Source organism: Rhinoderma darwinii, chromosome 9, assembly GCF_050947455.1.
Source record: "Rhinoderma darwinii isolate aRhiDar2 chromosome 9, aRhiDar2.hap1, whole genome shotgun sequence".
NCBI lineage: Eukaryota > Metazoa > Chordata > Amphibia > Anura > Rhinodermatidae > Rhinoderma > Rhinoderma darwinii.
In genome coordinates this window covers 46983473-47005436 of record NC_134695.1, presented here as the reverse complement: position 1 = coordinate 47005436, position 21964 = coordinate 46983473, and the positions used below count along the sequence as shown (strand labels likewise).

At 43.4% G+C, this 21964-nt stretch overlaps 1 protein-coding gene across 1 annotated transcript in view; it reads right to left on the bottom strand.

The window, feature by feature from the left end:
* The window catches only part of LOC142660173 (mucin-2-like), a 93382-nt gene extending 90136 nt beyond the window's left edge, over positions 1-3246 (bottom strand). Inside the window, exons 1-2 of the mRNA XM_075836754.1 lie at positions 3171-3246; positions 2524-2785 (exon numbers count right to left, since the gene is read on the bottom strand). Of these exons, the coding sequence (XP_075692869.1) occupies positions 2524-2785; positions 3171-3246 (338 nt within the window). The remainder of the gene's footprint in view (positions 1-2523; positions 2786-3170) is intronic.
* Positions 3247-21964: the final 18718 nt, after the last annotated feature.

Here is a 21964-nt window from a genome sequence, read left to right as displayed (position 1 = left end):
ACGATTGTTTTTTACAATTGTTTTTTTTCTTACGACGTTATCAGTCATAATGTGTTATATTATTTATACATGTCATTACGATGCAGTGATACCATAAGCGCATTTTATTTATTTATTGTTAACACTTTTGCTAATTTTTCATTTTTCAGGCATTCTTTTGGGTCGTGCCTTAGGCACGGTCTAATCAGTATATAGGCATGGGAAGCCTGTGGGCCTTTGATAGGCCCTGGTTGCCATGGCAACCTATCGGTGCCCCGTCATTTAATCCTTTCAACATTGACAAGAGTGAAATCCGCAGTGAACATTCAGAACAGAATGAGGATTCTGTAGATTTGAAAATTGCATTTTCTAAATTCCATCCGGAAAATGTTCAGGCAGCATGAGGATGAGATTTATTTAAATCTAATCCATTTGCCTGCAACAGTCTTCTGCTCGGAATTTTCTGCCCACAAATTGAGATGAAAAATCTGCAACAAAACCGCATATGTTTTGCTGCGAATTGCCGCAGTTTTGTGATGCGGTTTTTGGCCGCAATAAGATTTTTACATTTGTTTTACTTGTCGAATCCATGCGGCCAATTGGAGGTGCCTTTTGCAGAGTTAGCATATGTCAAACAGAAGCAAAGATCTATTTCTTGGTGTGTGACACGCTATTCTTGGGTGTTAACGGGTTCACAAAAGTACATGCAGGTTGACTTAAGAAACAAAGAGACACACAAATCAAATATATCAATAGAAAATATGAACATATAGAATTTTCTGTGCATAAGAGTCTACTGAAAAAGGCAAAATACAAATAAAAAATCAGCTAGATAAATGTGTATTTAAATCTGTCACTAGAAGTGAAGGAATAAAAAAATAAAGCTAATAAAGTTAAAAGTAAGGCTCATGCACACGCCAATATTACGGATCCATGTAATACAGATCCTTAAAGAAGGCCTCCAGAGGAAACACGACTTTCCATGTATGCATTCCCCACCTGACTGTATACCACACTCTACACTTCTTTTATGTATACTGTACTTACTTTCTGAGCTGCAGCCTTGTCTGTACTTTAAAAAAGCCCCCATCTTGATTCTTAGATTTCCCCTGCTTTCTCTTTCTCTCTGCTTTGCTATCAATCCCATGATGCTTCAGCACAACATCACATGACCAGCTAAAGACCATACCATTTCTGCATGCTGGTGGACAATGTGATTATCAGTCTATATATTCTCCTAAATAAGCTGAGAAACCATAAGGCTATGTTCACACGGAGTATTTTGCAGGAGGAATATCTGCCTCAACATTCCGTTTGGAAGTTTGAGGCAGATATTCCTCTCCCAGCACGCCGATTTTCGCGGCGATTTTCGCGCCGTTTTTCACCCGCGGCCATTGAGCGCCGCTGGCAAAAAACACAGCGAAATACGCTTTCTCTGCCTCCCATTGAAGTCAATGGGAGGTCAGAGGCGTAAACGCCCGAAGACAGGGCATGTCGCTTCTTTTTCCCGCGAGGCAGTTTTACTGCTCGCGGGAAAAAGACGCCGACGCCTCCCATTGAAATCAATGGGAGGCATTTTAGGGCCGTTTTTGCCGAGTTTTGCGGCGCGGTTTCCGCGTCAAAAAACTCGGCAAAATACTCTGTGTGAACATAGCCTAAGTATACAGACAGGGAGGCTGCACGATATTCTTCTACGTTCTACCTATGTGACAGGAATCAGTCAAAGTATCAGTGGTAGCTGATGATAGACGTTTCTGTCCCCTCCTGTGCAAAACTAGTGTGGTACAGGAACTGCTGAAGCCTGTGATGGGTGACACATAGATCTCCATAGACTCAAGTAGAGAAATCGTGTCACCGAGCCGGATCCACTGCTGCTAAGCAACATCCCTGTCAGATATATAGAGATAGAAGCAACAAGAAAAATAACAGGTGAGAGACTGACACATGGAATACCATAATGGTACACATGGGAAAGTGTAGTTCTGGCCGGAATGTCCCTTTAATGTGATATCCATAGTCTGCTATGGGCTCATCCGGATTTGCATGCAATCCATAAGAAAAAAAATAGTAAAAGGCTCCATTTCATGCTATAATAAAATTTTCCTACTAGATGTATTGCTTCTAGGGAAGAATATAGTGTCTCCCAGAGGCACCATATTGTGGTTCACTATATGTCTTCGAGTACATGATATGGACCTTAGGGTCTCAGTCTGCCATTGGGCAAGCTCCATATGTACACGCCATTGCTGTGGGCATATGCCCTAACTCAAATGATTAACTTGAAATCTACAAAGGAAGAGATGTAGGAGGTTCCCTCTGAGTTATCCTCCAATGCCACTTACAATTTCAGTCAACTGATGGCATGAACTCTGATCCTTGCTTTGGTAAATAGATTCAGGATTTGGGAGATGTAAGGGAGTCCCCTAGATCCTACAGACCCTACAGATCCTACAGATTTGATAAAAATGTAGTAAAATACTTGCCAACAAAACAATCAACAAACTAAAGAAATGACAGACGTTAACATTATAAGCTTCAACTCACATGGCTCCATTCACCACCACTAGGTTGCTTTTCATCTTAACAGTCACATCTTTGATGGTAATGGTGATCTTGTCTATAAATGGGTGACCGTTGACCAATGATCGGTGAACATGGACAGAGAATTCTTGGTAGGCGTCTCGACAATGTGAAGCCAAGTTGTAGCTGCAAAACCCAGGAAACTGGTAAAAGCCTCCATCAAAGGTCTTAAAATGATAGTTCCCCCAGGTACTGCAGACGTAGTGACCATGATTATGGATTCGACCTGTTAATAGTCACAAGTGATTAGAACTGTTAATAGATTAAGACAGTCCAAGCTCACTGTATTACAATGTAACAATAAGATAATGTTACTATGAAACAGTATTATGTCTATACAGTATAATTTCTTTAATCTGACACCCAACAGTCTGAAAAAAAATCAATGATCTACGAGGCCTACTTCCAACAAAAGTTGATTGAGTCTCATTGGTCAAAGTCAAAATGTCATCATTCTGCAGGGATAACAGAAAATAATTGACTGCGCTTTTATAATCACAGTCAGGTAAAGTCCAATATATAGTATAGTAGAATTCTGTATAAATGAGAAACACAAAGGAAAATTCGGAAAAGTACATTTGCAGCTATTTCAGAGACTTAGAGCTATTTACCTGGTATCACATCAATGGTTCTTGAGAACCCCAAAGCCAGACAAAACACCCACAAGCTGGCAGCCCTATAAGCCATAGTATATCCTGATGTGAAGCAAACTCAAGTGTATTAGTGATTATTCACACCTTGAATTTTATAGGATTAGATAGTGTTTGGTGACATCACACTGGGGAGACAGAATATTTTATCCTTACAATGGAGATAAACATTTTCTAATATTAAGCCATTTGGGAGGGATTTACAGAAAGATATTAATTTCTTTAACCTAATCACTACTGGGCATTCTTGTGAAATGCTTTTCCATTCAGACCAAACAGCACTTTATACTAAGCTCAGTATCAGCTATCTCAATTCCAAAGGAGAAGGAATCTGAGTTAAAAACAGCATAAACTAATTCTGATAACTGCTGTGGATAAGGAGATCTTCCAAAACTTAAGGTCGACTTGACAGCTATTTGGAGATACAGTGATCCGGTACAATGTGTGGCAATTAAATGATGAATTGTAGTGTGAATTGAAGGGGTCTAGGATCAGGGGTGGGCAAACTTTTTGACTCGCGGGCCACAATGGGTTCTAAAATTTGACAGAGGGGCCGGGCCAGGAGCATTTGGAGGGAGTGTTTGGGCCGGATATACTAAAGCATTAAATGTAGTGTGTGCAAACCTCATAGCACAGTAAGAACACTACAACCCAATTTATTAACTGTCTTTCAAATGTGAAAAATAGCCCTTATCAGTTAATAAATTTGTCTCAAGGAATATGCAAGATATGGCATTTACATACTATTTCGCAGATACTGGGAGAAGGAAATGTAAATAGATTAAAATAACATACGCACTGTGATTTATCAAGAAAAAAGTTCTGTTGACTCTGTAAATTAGCTGCCAACCTCTGAGCAGTAGCCGCCCGTTCTTGTGTTGACTGCTTGCTAGCATAGTTTGCATGCTTCGTGGCAAAGTGACGGCTGATATTGTACTCTTTGAAAACCGAAGGGCTTAATGGTGACGTGAAACGAAGTGAAAATTAAAGTGAAATAAAGAGAAATACGCGCCACATTAACAACGGTCAATGTGTTTTGAGTGCGCCATCTATTGGGAAAACGTGGGCATTGCAGGGAAAGGGGAAAAAAAAGGAGGTTTTTACTATAATTTGGACAAGTTCGGCGGGCCGGATTAAAAAGCCTAACGGGCCGTATGTGGCCCGCGGGCCGTAGTTTGCCCATGTCTGTTTTAGATCCTGAATCGGTCACGTACCGCTGCAGCCAATCGCTGGCCTCAGCCGTGATGCTGCCATGAATGGCACATGACTACTGAGGCCAGCGATTCATTGTAGCTATGGGAGCATTGTACTGTATGTGGGCATCTGTGTGGGCATTATACTGTCGGGGCAACTATGGGGGCATTATACTGTGTGGGAGAAGCTATAGGGCATTATACTGTATGGGAGATACTATGGGGCATTAAACTGTGTGGGAGGCACTATGGGGATATTATACTGTGTGGGGGAAGCTATGGGGATATACTGTGTGGGGGAAGCTATGGGGATATACTGTGTGGGGACAGCTATGAGGGACATCATGCTGTGCGGAGGACAGCTATGGGGCATTATATTGTGTGGGCGGCAGCTATGGGGATATTATACTGTGTGGGGCAGCTATGGGGGCATTATACTGTGTGGAGGCCAGCTATGGAGGACACTATACTGTGTGGGGGCAGCTATGGGGGACATTATACTGTGTGGAGGACAGCTATGGGGCATTATACTGTGTGGAGGACAGCTATGGGGCATTATGCTGTGTGGGGGCAGCTATGGGGGACATTATACTGTGTGTAGGGCAGCTATGGGGGCATTATACTGTGTGGAGGGCAGCTATAGGGTATTATACTGTGTGGGCATCAGTTATAGGGGCATTATACTGTGTACAGAGTTCTATGGGAGCATTGTCCTGGGTGGGCTGAACCGGGTGTGTATGGACGGAGAATGGGCGGGGTTAGTGGCATGCTTTAACAGAGGAGAAATGTGTCCGTCTTTACAAAACTACAAAGTTGGGAGGTATGAGTATGGTATAAAATATCAACATGGTGAATCACCAATCGTTGTTGTTATATATGTGCAGAGTACACAAGAATATATATGGTAAAGCTGATAGCAAACAATATTTATGCACAACATATACTGTATAATATATTACAATATAAATGGGTAATTCAGAGTGCAAACAAAAAACCATATTGATCCATGATGGAGTATACAACAGAGCAACAGATTGGCGTCCAATTGTACCTTGCCTGGCCCATGATTGAAAGGCGCTCTACCCTGACAGCCGCAGACCTTCAGGCTATGCTGGAGGTTGTAGTTTTCCTAAAATCTTGTGAGTCCACAGATTGCATTCCACAAGGTATCCTTTTAACAACAGCATACTTTTATGTCGCTGGCGGTTATTAAAGTTGTTCTACACTCATCTGTTGGGAAACTACAACTCACAGCATACCCTGAGAGCTTCAGAACTTTAGGACATGCTGGGAGTTGTTTTTCTAAAAGCTTGCGAGACTTAGGGCATGACCACACATGGCGGAATTCCTCCGCAACTGTCCGCATCAATGCCGCACCTAATCCGGGTTGCGGATTACGGCTGCGGATCTGCACAAAATGTGCAGAAAATTGATGCGGACTAGCTGCTGCGGACTGCGGGAAAAGTGCTTCCCTTCTCCCTATCAGTGCAGGATAGAGAGAAGGGACAGCACTTTCCCTAGTGAAAGTAAAAGAAATTCATACTTACCGGCCGTTGTCTTTATGACGCGTCCCTCCTTCGGCATCCAGCCCGACCTCCCTGGATGACGCTCCAGTCCATGTGACCGCTGCAGCCTGTGCTTGGCCTGTGATTGGCTGCAGCCGTCACTTACTCTGAAACGTCATCCTGGGAGGCCGGACTGGAGACAGAAACAGGGAGTTCTCGGTAAGTACGAACTTCATTTTTTTTTACAGATACATGTATATTGAGATCGGTAGTCACTGTCCCGGGTGCAGAAACAGTTACTGCCGATCGCTTAACTCTTTCAGCACCCTGGACAGTGACTATTTACTGACGTCTCCTAGCAACGCTCCCGTCATTACGGGAGCCCCATTGACTTCCTCAGTCTGGCTGTAGACCTAGAAATACATAGGTCCAGCCAGAATGAAGAAATGTCAAGTAAAAAAAGCAAGACGCATCCGCAGCACACATGACATGTGCATGACAGCTGCGGACTTCATTGCGGAACTTTGAATCTCCATTGAAGTCAATGGAGAAATTCCGCCATGAGTCCGCCACTGCTCCGCAACAGACAGAGCATGCTGCGGACACCAAATTCCGCTCCGCAGCCTATGCTCCGCAGCGGAATTGTACGCATCGTGTAAACGAACACTGCGAAATTAAAGTGAAAGTCAATGTAGAAACGGCTCCGCTGCGGATTAACGCTGCGGAGTGTCCGCAGCGGAATTTAAGTGCAATTCCGCCATGTGTGAACCCGCCCTTAGGGGAATGTTCAGACACTAGAAATCCTGATATCAATCCAGAAATTATATATCTGGCTTAATATCAGGATTATAGTGTGGATTTCATCTTGCTTCAATAGAGAAACCAAGCAATCTGTTTCAGCAGTACAATGTACAATGCAGGAGAATGGGATTCTAGAAAACCCTGTTCACATGCTCCAGAAAAAAATCCAGATTAATGTAGGGCATACTGTAGATTTTAGAATCAATACTGTAGCATCCTTATTTTTCTGCAATCCGCACCAAAAATCTATGACAAATCCTTAAATAGGTGGACAAATTACATTGATACATACATTGTGAGTTGAAAATATTGCATTTCTTGAAAATAAACATCAAGTTTAACCCCTTTAGGACACAGCCTGTTTTGGCCTTGTGGACACAGATGAATTTTTCAAATCTGACATGTGTCACTTTATGTGGTAATAACTCCGGAATGCTTTTACCTATCCAAGCGATTCTGAGATTGTTTTCTCGTGACATATTGTACTTTATGTTATTGAAAAAATTTGGTCGATAAATTCAATATTTATTTGTGAAAAACTTCACATTTTAGCAAAAATTTGCAAAAATTTGCATTTTTCTAAATTTAAATGTATTTGCTTGTGAAACAGATAGTAATACCACATAAAATAGTTACTAGTTAACATCCCCCATATGTCTACTTTATGTTTGCATCATTTTTTTCACGTACTTTTATTTTTCTAGGACGTTACGAGGCTTAGAACTTTAGCAGCAATTTCTCATATTTTCAATAAAATTTCAAAAGGCTATTTTATCAGGGACCAGTTCAGTTCTGAAGTGGCTTTGAGGGCCTTATATATTATTAGGCTGGGTTCACACGTGGCGGAATTTCACTTAAATTCCGCTGCGGACACTCCGCAGCGTTAATCCGCAGCGGAGCCGTTTGTCCATTGACTTACACTTTAATTTAGCAGTGTTCGTTTAGACGAGGCGTAAAATTCCGCTGCGGAGCATAGGCTGCGGAGCGGAATTTGGTGTCCGCAGCATGCTCTGTCTGTTGCGGAGCAGTGGCGGACTCATGGCGGAATTTCTCCATTGACTTCAATGGAGATTCTAAATTCCGCAATGAAGTCCGCAGCTTTCATGCACATGTTATGTGTGCTGCGGATGCGTCTTTCTTTTTTGACATGACATTTCTTCATTCTGGCTTGACCTATTTATTTCTAGGTCTACAGCCAGACTGAGGAAGTCAATGGGGCTCCCGTAATGACGGGAGCGTTGCTAGGAGACGTCAGTAAATAGTCACTGTCCAGGGTGCTGAAAGAGTTAAGCGATCGGCAGTAACTGTTTCTGCACCCGGGACAGTGACTACCGATCCCAATATACATCTATCTGTAAAAAAAAATGAAGTTCATACTTACCGAGAACTCCCTGCTTCTGTCTCCAGTCCGGCCTCCCAGGATGACGTTTCAGTGTAAGTGACGGCTGCAGCCAATCACAGGCTAATAACAGGCTGCAGCGGTCACATGGACTGCCGCGTCATCCAGGGAGATCGGGCTGGATGCCGAAGGAGGGACGCGTCACCAAGACAACGGGCGGTAAGTATGAATTTCTTTGACTTTCACAAGGGAAAGTGCTGTCCCTTCTCTCTATCCTGCACTGATAGGGAGAAGGGAAGTACTTTTACCGTAGTCCGCAGCAGCTAGTCCGCATCAATTTACTGCACATTTTGTGCAGATCCGCAGCAGAATCTGCAACGCAGATTCTGTGCGGCATTGATGCGGACAGTTGCGGAGGAAATCCGCCACGTGTGGTCATGCCCTAAAGTCCCCATAAATCACCCCATTTTGAAAACTGTACTCCTCAAGGTATTCAAAACCACATTCAGAAAGTATTTTAACCCTTTAGGCGTTTCACAGGAATTAAGGCAAAGTAGAGGTGAAATTTACGAATTTCATTTTTTTTGCCGAAATTCATTTGTAATAAAAAAAAATCTGTAACACAGAAGGTATTACCAGAGAAACGCAACTCAATATTTATTGCCCAGATTCTGCAGATTTTAGAAATATCCAACATGTGGCCCTAGTGCGGTAATGGACTGAAATACCGGCCTCAGAAGCAAAGGAGCACCTAGTGGATTTTGGGGCCTCCTTTTTTTAGGAATATATTTTAGGCACCATGTCAGGTTTGAGGAGGTCTTGTGGTACCTAAACAGTCTAAACCCCCCCAAAGTGACCCTATTTTGGAAACTACACCCCTCAAGGCATTTTTCTAGGGGTATAGTTAACATATTGACCCCACAGTTTTTTTGCAGAATTTAGTGGAATTAGTCTGTGAAGATGAAAATCACCTATTTTTCTGTGGAAACATAGAATTTTTTCATTTTTACAAGGAATAAAGGAGAAAAAGCACCCCAAAATTTGTAAAGCAATTTCTCCCGATTACGGCAATACCCCATATGTGGTCGTAAACTGATGTTTGGACCCACAGCAGGGCTCAGGAGGGAAGGAGCGCCTTTTGGATTTTGGAGCGCAGATTTTGCTGGATTGGTTTCCAGTGCCATGTCGGGTTTGCAACGCCCCGGAGGGACCAAAACAGTGGAAACCCCCCAAAAGTGACCCCATTTTGGAATCTACACCCCTCAAGGAATTTTTCTAGGGGTATAGTGAGATTTTGGCCCCTCAGGATCTTTTTTAGAGCTAAGGTGACCAAAAAACAGCGATTTTGGCGCTTTCAATTCTTTATTTATTACAGCGTTCACCGTGCGCAATAAATTACGTTTTAATTTATTCTGCCGGTCGGTACGATTACGCCGATACCATATGTGTATAGATTTTTTTACGTTTTGCAGCGTTTGCACAATAAAATTAAGTTTCTATAAAATAATTTATTTTCTGAGACACGCTATTTTGAGCCGTAACGTTTTTACTTTTTCGTCAAAAAAGCTGTGGGAGGTCTTGTTTTTTGCGGGACGGGTTGTAGTTTTTATTGGTACCATTTTGGGGTAAATGCGACTTTTTGATCACTTTTTATTCTCTATCTTGGGAGGGGTGGTGACCAAAAAATAGCGACGCTGACAGTTTTCCGTTTATTTTGTTTGCGGCGTTCACCGTGCGGAAAAATTAACATTATAGTTTCATAGATTGGGTCGTTACGAACGCGGCGATACCAAATATGTGTACTTTTTTTTAACGTTTTCATTTTTTCCCTATAATAAAATGACTTATTATAGGAAAACAAAACCTTTTATTTTTACACTTTTATAAAACATTTTTATTAACTTTTTACACTTTATATTTTGGTTTATTAACTTTTTTTTTTACTTTTTACACTTTATTTTTTTGACCTGCAGCTCTGATCGCTGCTAGAATACATTACACTACCTTGGTAGTGTAATGTATTCCAACTGTCAGTGTGACGTCACAGTCACTCTGACAGTTGGTCTACGAGGATCAGCAGAGGCTGATCCTCATAGGCTGACATACATGGCAGACTTGGGGGCCGTTGTCTGGCCCCCGGGGGCCATCACAAGCATCAGAAGCCCCCACGATTGCATGGGGGCTGCTGATGCGCTACAAACCCGCTACATGCGGAGATCGCAATCGAGCCCCGCATGTAACGGGTTAATTGCCGAAATCAGCGGCGATGAGCCGCTGATCGGCAACACTGGAGAGTGTCAGCTGTCGGGGACAGCTGATCTCCAAGTTCCCGATGCACACTGTCACCGACAGTGTGCATCGGTAACGGCACAGTGACTTTCTGTCACTCTGACAGGAAGCCTATCAGGACCAGCCGAAGGTTGGTCCTGATGGGCTTCCATCCATGGCAGACCCGGAAGCCATTGTTTGGCTTCCGTTTGCCATACTAACTATCGGCAGACCCCGCGATTTCGGATGGGGGTCTGCCGATATGTTAGAAACCCCTAAAATTCGGCGATTGCACCCGATCGCCGAATTTAAGGGGTTAATGCGCCGAAATCAGCGGCAAAGGACCGCTGGCCAGCAAGAGGGGAGTGTCAGCTGTCGGCGACAGCTGACCTCCCGATTCCCGGTGCACACTGTCGCCGACAGTGTGCACCGGGATTAACTCAGTAACTGTACGTCCTCGTGCGGGAAGTAACCTCCCGCAACGACGGACAGTTACGTCCTGGTGCGGGTAGGGGTTAAGCTTCTATTTGCTTGTAGGAGTGCCTCATAAAGGGTTTGTCCGGGCACAGGGCGATTTTTAATACTGATGACCTATCCACAGGATAGGTAATCAGTATATGATCGGTGGGGTTCCGACACCCAGACCCCACACCGATCAGTTATTCCGGCTGCCTCTGGGCACCGGATGTCCATGCCAGAAGCAGATGGCTCTGGTTACAGCATAGTGGCGGTGCTGCAGTACTGCTGCTCTGCTCCTATTCAAGTGAATGCAGTACTGCACCACGGCTGCTATGCAGTCTACGGAGCCATCTGTTTCTGACACCAGCCACGGCATGATATCTGGTGCCCAGAGGCAGCCGGAACATCTGATCGGTGCAGGTCCGGATGTTGGACAATCATCGATCATATACTGATGACCTATCCTGTCGATAGGTCATCAGTATGAAGAATCAGCCCGTGACCGGACAACCCCTTTAATTCCTTCCATGATAGTGTGGCTTTATTGCCTACATGGAGTGCCGGTCAACTCAACTATCTGACTTTGTCTGACCACTACTAGATTCACTGCAGCAGGATGATGGGTGGTACCATATTTGTAAAAATTAGCTCCCAGCATGTCAACAACAACAACAACCAGCATATCCTTACCATTGTTCAGGACCAAACTGTGAGCTGTAGTTTCACATGATACAAATTATGAGTATTATACAACAGGGGGTACACTGACTATGTCTCTGAGCTTTCCATCGTGGAGAAATAGTTACGAAGACAAGTCATATTTTTCTCTATAGGAGAAAATAGGAAATTGAAATTTGAGCTAGACGCCCAAATTTTTACTGTAACATTTTGATCTTAGTTCTGAGACAATATTTATTTACTGTGCTTTGTTCTGGTACTGTATGTATGTATACAGCTTTGTGCTGGTGCAATATTTATTTACTGTGCTTGGTTCTGATAACGTATTTATTTGCTGATCTCAGTTCTGGTTAAAAATTTCTGAACTGAGCTTTGTTCTGGTACTGTATTTATTTACTGCGCTTAGTTCTGGTAGCGTCTTTATGAACTAAGCTTGGTTTTGATACCGTATTTATGTAATTAGCTTTATTCTGGTGCTATATTTATTTACTGAGCTTAGTTCTGTTGCCGTATTATTGTTCTGGTATCAAATTTATTTTCTCTGCTTTGCTATGTTGCCATAATTATGAATTGAGCTTGGTTCCTAGGGAAAAAAGTTTGACACTATTCCCCACTGCCTCAACCACCACTCTAACGGACTGTGCACGCCTATGATGCTAAATGTGCTCATATAGTTACCTATATCAGATAAGTGTGATAAAGTGAGAGCGGCTAGGTAGGTACTGTATGTAGGTTATCTGCAGGTAAGTAATACAACTGTAAAATTTATGCCGTTTGTGATCAGGATTTTTATATATCCTATATATTTGTATTAAACAGATTTCCACAATGTGTGAACATAAAAGTTATATTGTATCTGTGGATGTCCTCTACCTCTCCACACCCACCCTATGGTGAGGGTAAGGGCGCAATTTCACTTTTCGCCTCACGCAGCAGAAAGTCTAGGTGCATCCCTGTGTTGAAGAACATAACAACCCAAATGGCAGAAGCTGAGCAGAAATTAACTTCAGGAATTTGCTCTACTAGCAAACAAAGACAATGTTGCCTATACTTTAAGGGCAACGTGGATAGCTCTTAGGCCTCATTTACACGAGCGTGTGCGTTTTGCGCGCGCAAAAAACGCAGCGTTTTGCGTGCGCAAAAGGCACTTGACAGCTCCGTGTGTCATCCGTGTATGATGCGCGGCTGAGTGATTTTCGCGCAGCCGCCATCATAGAGATGAGGCTAGTCGACGTCAGTCACTGTCCATGGTGCTGAAAGAGTTAACTGATCGGCAGTAACTCTTTCAGCACCCTCGACAGTGCATTCCGATCACCATATCGCGTAACCTGTTTAAAAAAAAAGAGGTTCGTACTTACCGAGAACTTGCCGGCCGTTGCCTTGGTGACGCGTCCTTGGTGACGCGCCTCTCTTGACATCTGGCCCCACCTCCCTGGATGACGCGGCAGTCCATGTGACCGCTGCAGCCTGTGCTTGGCTTGTGATTGGCTGCAGCTGTCACTTGGACTGAATTGTCATCCCGGGAGGTCAGACTGGAGGAAGAAGCCGGGAGTTATCGGTAAGTCAGAACATTTTTTTTTTTTTGACACGTTCACGTATATTGGAATCGGAAGTCACTGTCCAGGGTGCTGAACCAGTTTAACTCTTTCAGCACCCTGCACAGTGACTGTCTCCTGCCGGGTTCGGTCAAAACGAGTTCGGCCGAACCCGGTAAAGTTCAGTTCGCTCATGTCTAAGACACTCCGTTCGGATGTTTGTAAACAGAAAAGCACGTGGTGCTTTTCTGTTTACATTCAGTTTGACAGCTCTTGCGCGAATCACGCAGTTCGCACGGAAGTGCTTCCGTGCGGCATGCGTGGTTTTCACGCACCCATTGACTTCAATGGGTGCGTGATGCGCGAAAAACGTACGATTATAGAACATGTCGTGAGTTTTACGCCACGCACTCGCGCAGCGCAAAATTCACGCATCGTCTGCACTGCCCCATAGAGTAATATAGGTGCGTACGACACGCGTGAAAAGCACGCGCGTCGCACGCGCGTATATTACGCTCGTGTAAATGAGGCCTTACGGGCAGGGCCGCATCTGCCATGAGGCGAGATGAGCCTCTGGCCTCAGGCAGCAGGGTACAGCATTTCTAAGGGGGCGGCACTGTAACCCGACTCCAATTCCATGTATAAGCAGCTGTATTATGTGTATGATGTGTGTATATGATGTGTGCAATGAATGTGCATATTAGTGTATGCCTGTTATATAATGTGTATAAAAAGCACTGTGTGTGATATGTACATGTATATAAAGTGTGTTTGTTTGTGTGTGTGTGTATACACGTGTGTATCTATGCGTGTGTGTGTATATATATGTGTGTGTGTGTGTGTGTGTGTGTATATATGAGTGTGTGTGTGTGTGTGTGTGTGTGTGTGTGTGTGTGTGTGTACATATACAGTATATGCATTTGTATATGTGTGTGTGTGTGTGTGTGTGTGTGTGTGTGTATATATGCGTGTAAATATGTGTGTGTGTGTGTGTATATATGTGCGTGTGTGTGTATTTATGTGTGTGTGTGTGTGTGTGTGTGTGTGTGTGTGTATATATAGTGTGTGTGTGTGTGTGTGTGTGTGTATATATATATATGCGTGTGTGTATATATGCGTGTGTATATATGTGTGTGTGTGTGTGTGTATATATATTCGTGTGTGTGTATATGCGTGTGTATATATGTGTGTGTGTATATGTGTGTGTGTATGTATTCGTGTGTGTGTATATGTGTGCATGCAGAACTCTATAGCTGTATTTATTTCACTGGTCCAGTAAATGGAGGCATTAGGGAACAGACACATATAGTAGCTGCTGCCTTACAATGATATAGCTGCAAACCGCGCCAGCATGCTGTATTCCCACAAGACAGCGCAGTTTTCAAATCATTGTTAATGTCCATGCGTTTTTTTGCAGACATTAAAGAGGCTCTGTCACCACATTATAAGTGGCCTATCTCCTACATAAAGAGATGGGCGCTATAATGTAGGTGACAGCAGTGCTTTTTATTTAGAAAAACAAAATATTTTTACAACGATAGGAGCGATTTTAGCTTTATGCTAATTAGTTTCTTAATGCCCAAGTGGTCGTGTTTTTACTTTAGACCAAGTGGGTGTTGTACAGAGGAGTGTATGACGCTGACCAATCAGTGACCAATCAGCGTCATCCACTTCTCTCCATTCATTTAGACAGCGCATAGTGACACTGAGTTATTCACTATGTGCTGTCTTATACTGACATATTAACGTTACTGAAGTGTTTAGACAGTGACTAGACATTCCTTTCAGACAGACAATCCCGTCACTTTGGTAACGTTTCTGTGGTACTTACAGCAGAGCAAAGCGTAATCTCGCTGTAACCTGTCATTTACAGCGTGATCTCGCAAGATTACGCTTGCTCTGCTGTAAGTACCAAACAAACGTTAACGAAGTGCAGGGATTGTGAATAGACATCGCGTCCTGTCTGAAAGGAATGTCTATTCACTGTCTAAACACTTCAGTAACGTTAATATGTCAGTATAAGACAGCACATAGTGAATAACGCAGTGTCACTATGCGCTATCTAAATGAATGGAGAGAAGTGCATCACGCTGATTGGTCACTGATTGGTCAGCGTCATACACTCCTCTGTACAACAACCACTTGGTCTAAAGTAAAAACACGCCCACTTGGGCATTAAGAAACTAATTAGCATAAACTAAAATCGCTCCTATCGTTGTAAAAATAGATCGTTTTTCTAAATATAAAGCACTGCTGTCACCTACATTATAGCGCCGATCTCCTTATGTAGGAGATAGGGCACTTATAATGGGGTGACAGAGCCTCTTTAACAATCATTTGAAAACTGCACCAATTTGTGGTAAAACGGCATATGCTACGTGTTGTACTGGACACTTGTTGTTATGATCTGATTGTTTGAATTAAACCAGTGTTTCTCAAGGTGCGGATATACGTACCACAAAGGGTACATGCTGCACCCACAGCAAGTACATGTTTAGCACAAACCATTAGAGTAAGAACACACTAGGCAGAATCAGGACGAATACACTGCGTAAAACTACACAGCGTATCCACCCTGGTAGCCGCAGGGTATTCCGTTCGAAAAGCCGCACCAAATTGTGTTAGGTTTTTACGGGTGGCATATCCGTTGCGGAAGTTCCGCAGCAATAATGAAAAAAAATTGCTTAAACTTACTCGCCCGTAGACATGGTGACGCATCTTTTCAGACTGAATTCCCTGTGGCTACCAGGGCGGATACGCTATGTAGCTTTACGCAGCGTAGTTGTCCTGATTCCGCCTAGTGTGTTCATACTCAAAAAGTTGCCCTACCGCTCAAGACTGATTTTTAATTTGTTGGCAGATGATTGATGTGTGAGCCGACATACTTAGGCCGGATTCACACGAGCGTTGCGTTTTTGCGCGCGCAAACAACGCGGCGTTTTGCGCGCGCAAACACCATTTGACAGCTGCGTGTGTCATCCGTGTCTGATGCGCGGCTGCGTGATTTTCGCTCAGCCGCCATCATAGAGATGAGTCTAGTCGACGCCCGTCACTGTCCAAGGTGCTGAAAGAGCTAACTCTTTCAGCACCCTCGACAGTGAATGCCGTGAAAAAAAGAAAAAGTTCGTACTTACCGAGTACTTCCCGGCCGTTGCCTTGGTGACGCGTCCTTGGTGACGCGCCTCTCGACATCGGGCCCCACCTCCCTGGATGACGCGCCAGTCCATGTGACCGCTGCAGGCTGTGCTTGGCCTGTGATTGGCTGGAGCTGTCACTTGGCCTGAATTGTCATCCCGGGAGGTCAGACTGGAGGAAGACGCCGGGAGTTATCGGTAAGTCAGAACTTCTTTTTTTTTTTACAGGTTCATGTTTATTGGGATCGGTAGTCACTGTCCATGGTGCTGAAACAGTATAACTCTTTCTGCACCATGGACAGTGACTATCTCCTGACGTCGCGTACCGATAATTTTTTTGCCGGGTTCGGCCAAATCGAGTTCGGCCGAACCCGGTGAAGTTCGGTTCGCTTGTCCGGCTTCGCTAATCGCAAAGACACTCCGTTTGGATGTTCGGAAACAGAAAAGCACGTGGTGCTTTTCTGTTTACATTCATCCTTTTGACAGCTGTTGCGCAAACACGCAGTTCGCACGGAAGTGCTTCCGTGCGACATGCGTGGTTTTCACGCACCCATTGACTTCAATGGGTGCGTGATGCGTTGAAAACGCTGAATCAACGGACATGTCGTGAGTTTTTTGCAACGGAGCAACGCTGCGCAAAAAACGCTGCCATGTCTGCACGGCCCCATTGACTAATATAGCTAAGGGCAACGCACGTGAAAATCACGCGCGTTGCACGCGCGTATTTTACGTTCATCTGAATAAGCCCTTACAGAGTGAGGGTAAGGACACACAGGGCGGATACGCTAAGTAAAAGTACACAGTGCATCTGTCCTGGAAACTGCGGGGAATTCCACCCGCAAAGACTGTACCAAATTGTGGTGCAGTTTTTCAGGCGGAATGTCCGCTGCGGAAATACTGCAGGAAAAAAAAAGGTTTATACTTATCACCTGGGCGTTGCCTTGGCAATGCGTCCCTCTGTTCTGAGTACAGCTCAGCCTCCTGGGATGACGCTGCAGCCTATGTGACCGCTGCAGCCTTTGATTGGCTACAGCAGTCACATTGGACGAAACTTCATTCCAGGAGCCAGAGCTGCATCGCTATGACAATGGCCGGGGGTAAGTATGAACCTTTTTATTATATTTCAACCCAAAAAGGATTTTGTCTGATTGGCGATTTTTGCAGCGGAATCACGGCTTTTCCGCTGCAAAAATGTAATGGCAACCGGTCAGGTAGTTTTAACCCCTTGAACCGCCACCATGCGGTAATACATGACCTGACAATATTTCCAAACATTCCCCTTTATGTTTTTGTCAGATGCAGCAAAATCTATAAATCCAACTTTTAAAACGGCGCACAACATATGCTAATTACTAATTAAAGGGTCATGGGGCGGTGCCGCTATCCTGAAGAGTCACATAGTGCTGCTTCCAAACCCACCTTTCCATGCTTGGTTGACATCTTCCTGGCTGTTATACATCACTACAAGTCTCCTCCAACTTTCTCGAATGCGCCATTGCCTATTACTCTATGTGCACGCACCGTGCAGAAAGGTGTACTCTGCCCGGAATTATCGCTGCATCGTCCATGCCAGGGGACTACAAGGCAACGGAGGAGGCTGATAGTGATGTAGAACAGCCAGGGGGATGTCAATCAAGATCTGGGGACGTCTTTTCAATTTTCGCCACAGGCAGCAGAAAAGCTATTATCGGCCCTGCTTATGGGTATACTGTAGATGAAACTTGTGATGGCAATGTTGCTATCACTAGACTGTGACGGCCCAATCATGGCGTAAATCATATCTTTGGAGCCCATGGCTTTCATTTATCTGTATTTTTCAGAATTTCATGGTTTAATATGTACATTGGGAGGTTGCCAATTGCATCTAATCAGTTATTTTGTATCAAACCTACGAGCAGGGGCATAGGGGGTGCTTAGTTGCCAGTCACATCAAGGTCCTAGTGTCTGAGGAAGCCCAATGGCCTCTCTGCCACACAAAAGGACACCGGTATGATAAACCTAGCATGGTAAAAATTTGGCGTTGGGGCCCAGGAACTTTAAGTTACATGACTGCTTATAAAAGATGAAACTATAGCATTTTAATATAAACCCTCTGCATGGCTCATGTTTGAAGAGAATGCATTAATGTAAAGACAGATCATTTTTATAAATAAATATAAGACAATATAAAGTCATTTAAGGCGATACATTAGAGGCATTTTAAGCTAAGTAAATGCATAATGATTAAAACTTAACAAGGCTTTTATGTATTAAAATATGATTTTGCTTTGAGTAAAAATGGAACGTGTGGTCATTCTAGAAGAAGATATTAATAGCACTTTAGTGAAATCTTTCTGATACATGATCACATAAGCCTTTTTTGTAGTCACCCAGATTTGTAGATTAATCTAGCCATAGAAATAAGTGAAAGAAAGCAGTAAAGCCTAAAATAAGCGCACATATAGTTATTCAATAGATGAAAGAATGCTGCGTCCAGAGTTTAAAACATCGAGACTTTGTCTTATCCGCAGTTATGAAATATTATGGTGCATATCTGGCTCAGTCAGTTAGGTTTCTTCTACAATAAATAGATGATCATAATTTGTTGCATTAGAAAATAAAAAGACAGTAGTTTTAAACACTATATCATACACATGGAACATATATCTGTCTCCTATCAGAATGTTTTAAAAATTGATCACTTCTTTTTGCTAAAACATAAGCTAGATCTGTAGTGTCGGACTGGAGTTCCTTGGGGCCACCAGAGGAAATTATTTTAAAGACCCACCCTCCACCCATGCAGAATATATGCATGTCCAGTTTTATTGCATGGTATTATTTGTCATCATAGCACATGTAGGCCATATCATCAATAAGGTCTACTGGACTATTTGTGAATAAACCCATAAGAATTAGTCTCTATAGGAAGTGATTGGTTTTCAAAGTCAACTTCAAATGGGCTAGTTCCTTTGGGGACCATTATTGCGTCAGAGCCTAGGACCACCGAGGGATATTATCAACCTGTAGTACATCTCTAGGTGTTACTCTCACAGTCCTCATGCTGTGCAGCACGGTGTATGTTAAAAGTCTTGGGGTACCAATGTGTTTGAGAAGTGGGTACTTTGCTTAGGAACATTGACAAACACTGCCATAGTGGACCTGTCTGACCCTACATGTTCGCTAATCCTACCATGTTAAATATTAAATAAAGCCTTATTGAAATCCATTCCCTGGGCTTCCGTGGGATAATACTGGGTCATATTTCTGGATATTCCCGACATTTGACGTAGGGTAAAGTCATAACTGGGAAGGAGCGGGCTCACGGGTAGCCAACATATCATTGCAACGGCTCGGATTGGAGAAACCTCTGATGCCAGTTGTTTAACCACTGTCAATAGCGTTAGCGGCATCTAAGCTGTTAGTAAGGGCATCAACCTCCCTATAAGAAGCAGGGCTTAAGAGGAGCCAGTAAAAAAAACAATACTTTGCAATATACGTATATAAGTATTGCTGTATATTGTGCAAGCAATCCAATGATTTCTTGTTCAAGTCCCCTAGGGGGGCTAGTAAAAAACTGTTAAAGGTTTTTTAAATATACAAAAAAAATTAGGATATATAAAAAAAAAAAAAAACATAATTGGTATCACCTCGTCCGTGAAAATCTGAACTATTACAATATAACATTATTTAATACACACGTGAAATCCATTAAAAAAAAATAATTGCCAGAATTGCTGTTTTTGGTCACTTAGTCTCCCACAAAAAATGGAATAGAAAGTGATCAAAAAGTTGCATACACCCCAAAAATGTACAAAAGAAAACTACAGCTTGCCACACAAAAAAAAAAAACCCTCACACTGCTCACAAACTGGAAAAATAAAAAGAAGTTATGGGTCTCAGTATACGGCGACACAAAACAATTTTTTTTAACAATTAGTTTTTTAATTCCAAAAATAGTAAAACAAAAAAAATCTATAAATGTATTATCGCCTTAAAGGAACAGTGTCACGAAAATTTTTTTTTTTACATCAGTTTGATTTTAGTGCTATATTAAAAACGTTTATATTTATTTGTGTGTTTGTGTTTTACTTTTTTTTATTTTTACACTTTTTCTTCCCTATGGGGGCTGCCATTTTTTTCTCCATTTCTGTATGTGTCGATTAACGACACATACAGACATAGAGTACGGCAGCTACAGTCCCGTAGTGAATGCGAACGGGGCCCCTTCCATCCACTATGGTGTAGGCCGTCTGTGTGGGAACGGTGCATGCACCACTCCCACACAGTCCAAGTTGAACTGTGCGCCGTCCGGCGCCATTTTCCTGTGTACCGGAAGTCGCGGCCGGACAGTAAGATTACTACTTCCGGTCGCGGCTTCCGGACTTGTGCACTTGGAGCAGCAGCAGCAGACGGAGCGGACGGACCGGAGGGAGCGGCGGCGGCAGGAGCAGGTAAGTTATTTCTATGTATGTGCGTGTTTCAGTGTGTGTTTACTACTGTATGTAAACCTACTACACTGTGTGTTAGCTCAAAAAATGGCGACACACAGTGCAGGAGGTTTGACCTTTCAATCCCCTCGTTTCTCCCGGCACTAGCCAGGATAAAGGAGGGGGGATTCTGAGAGCTCACTAGAGCGAGTGAGTTTTTTCCAATTTTGCAGCATAAAGCAATGTGGTTGCTTCACCACATGCAATGCTGCAATTTTGGGAATTGCTCCATCTAGTGACCAGCACTGGGAAATATTATAAATTAGAATCTAATTTATAATATTTCCTGACTCGTGAAAAAAATAAAAAAAATTAGAACAATGTTTAATCACCTATACACTAACTGTTTAACTAAAAAAAAATATAAATTTTTTGCTAACAACACATTCCCTTTAATTGTATTGACTCACATGATAATGTTAACATGTCACTTCTGCCGCACAGTGAATACCTTTAAAATGAAATCAATAAACCAAGGATCACAGTTTTTTTCCCCATCCCACCGCACAAATAATTTTTTGCCAGTTTCCTAGTACATTGTGTCACATTGGGTACGTGGGCCCACTGGACTGTACCGCCTTGATGGTATGGCAGCTGGCCAACAGGACACAGGTCACAGTCTATAGTTCGTATAGTGTACCTATGGTATCTCAGACAGTAGTAAGACAGGCTCGGCTGGGACTAGGCAGCAGGCACCAGGCGTGGTGTAGCAGGACAAGCGTGGTATACAGCACAGCACGACTTCAGCTCAACATGGTCCTTGACCAGGATAGCAAGGGATACAGGTTACAGGTAGAGGGAACGGGAAACTCTGAGAACTGGAAAACACTTAGGAGACCATTTGCTTAGACAGACTAGAGTAACCACAACAAGGATCAGGCAAGGCAGGAAGGGGCTGGACCACTCTTATAGTCCAGGGCTCATGGGCTAATTCTGTACTTAATTTCAGGTGCGTGCGCTGGCCCTACGGGACCCGGCCAGGAGGAGCAGAAGTGAGCGCCGGCATCTCCTGAAAAGGAGATGGGGACCAGCGCTCACAGTTCCATGGCTGCGGGCGTCAGGAGGTTAGTGAGCCTGACGGCCCGCGGCCATGGGCATGGCACGTTGTTTGGTACAACGAATGGTGCCGTGAAAAACTACAACCCCTTTTATGCAGGGAGTCCATACGGCACCATATTAGAAATGCTTCTAAGGAAGAATACATCTATAATGCAGCATCCGATGGAGAATGTAATTATTTTTTTTCTATGGAAACATATGGAATCTGACAGAAAAACCTCCCTACACCTCAGATTTCATACAGTATGGCTCCTTAGACTTCTATGAGTGCCGTATCATGGCTCTGTATGACCTTGGAGTTTGCACAGAGCCATAATA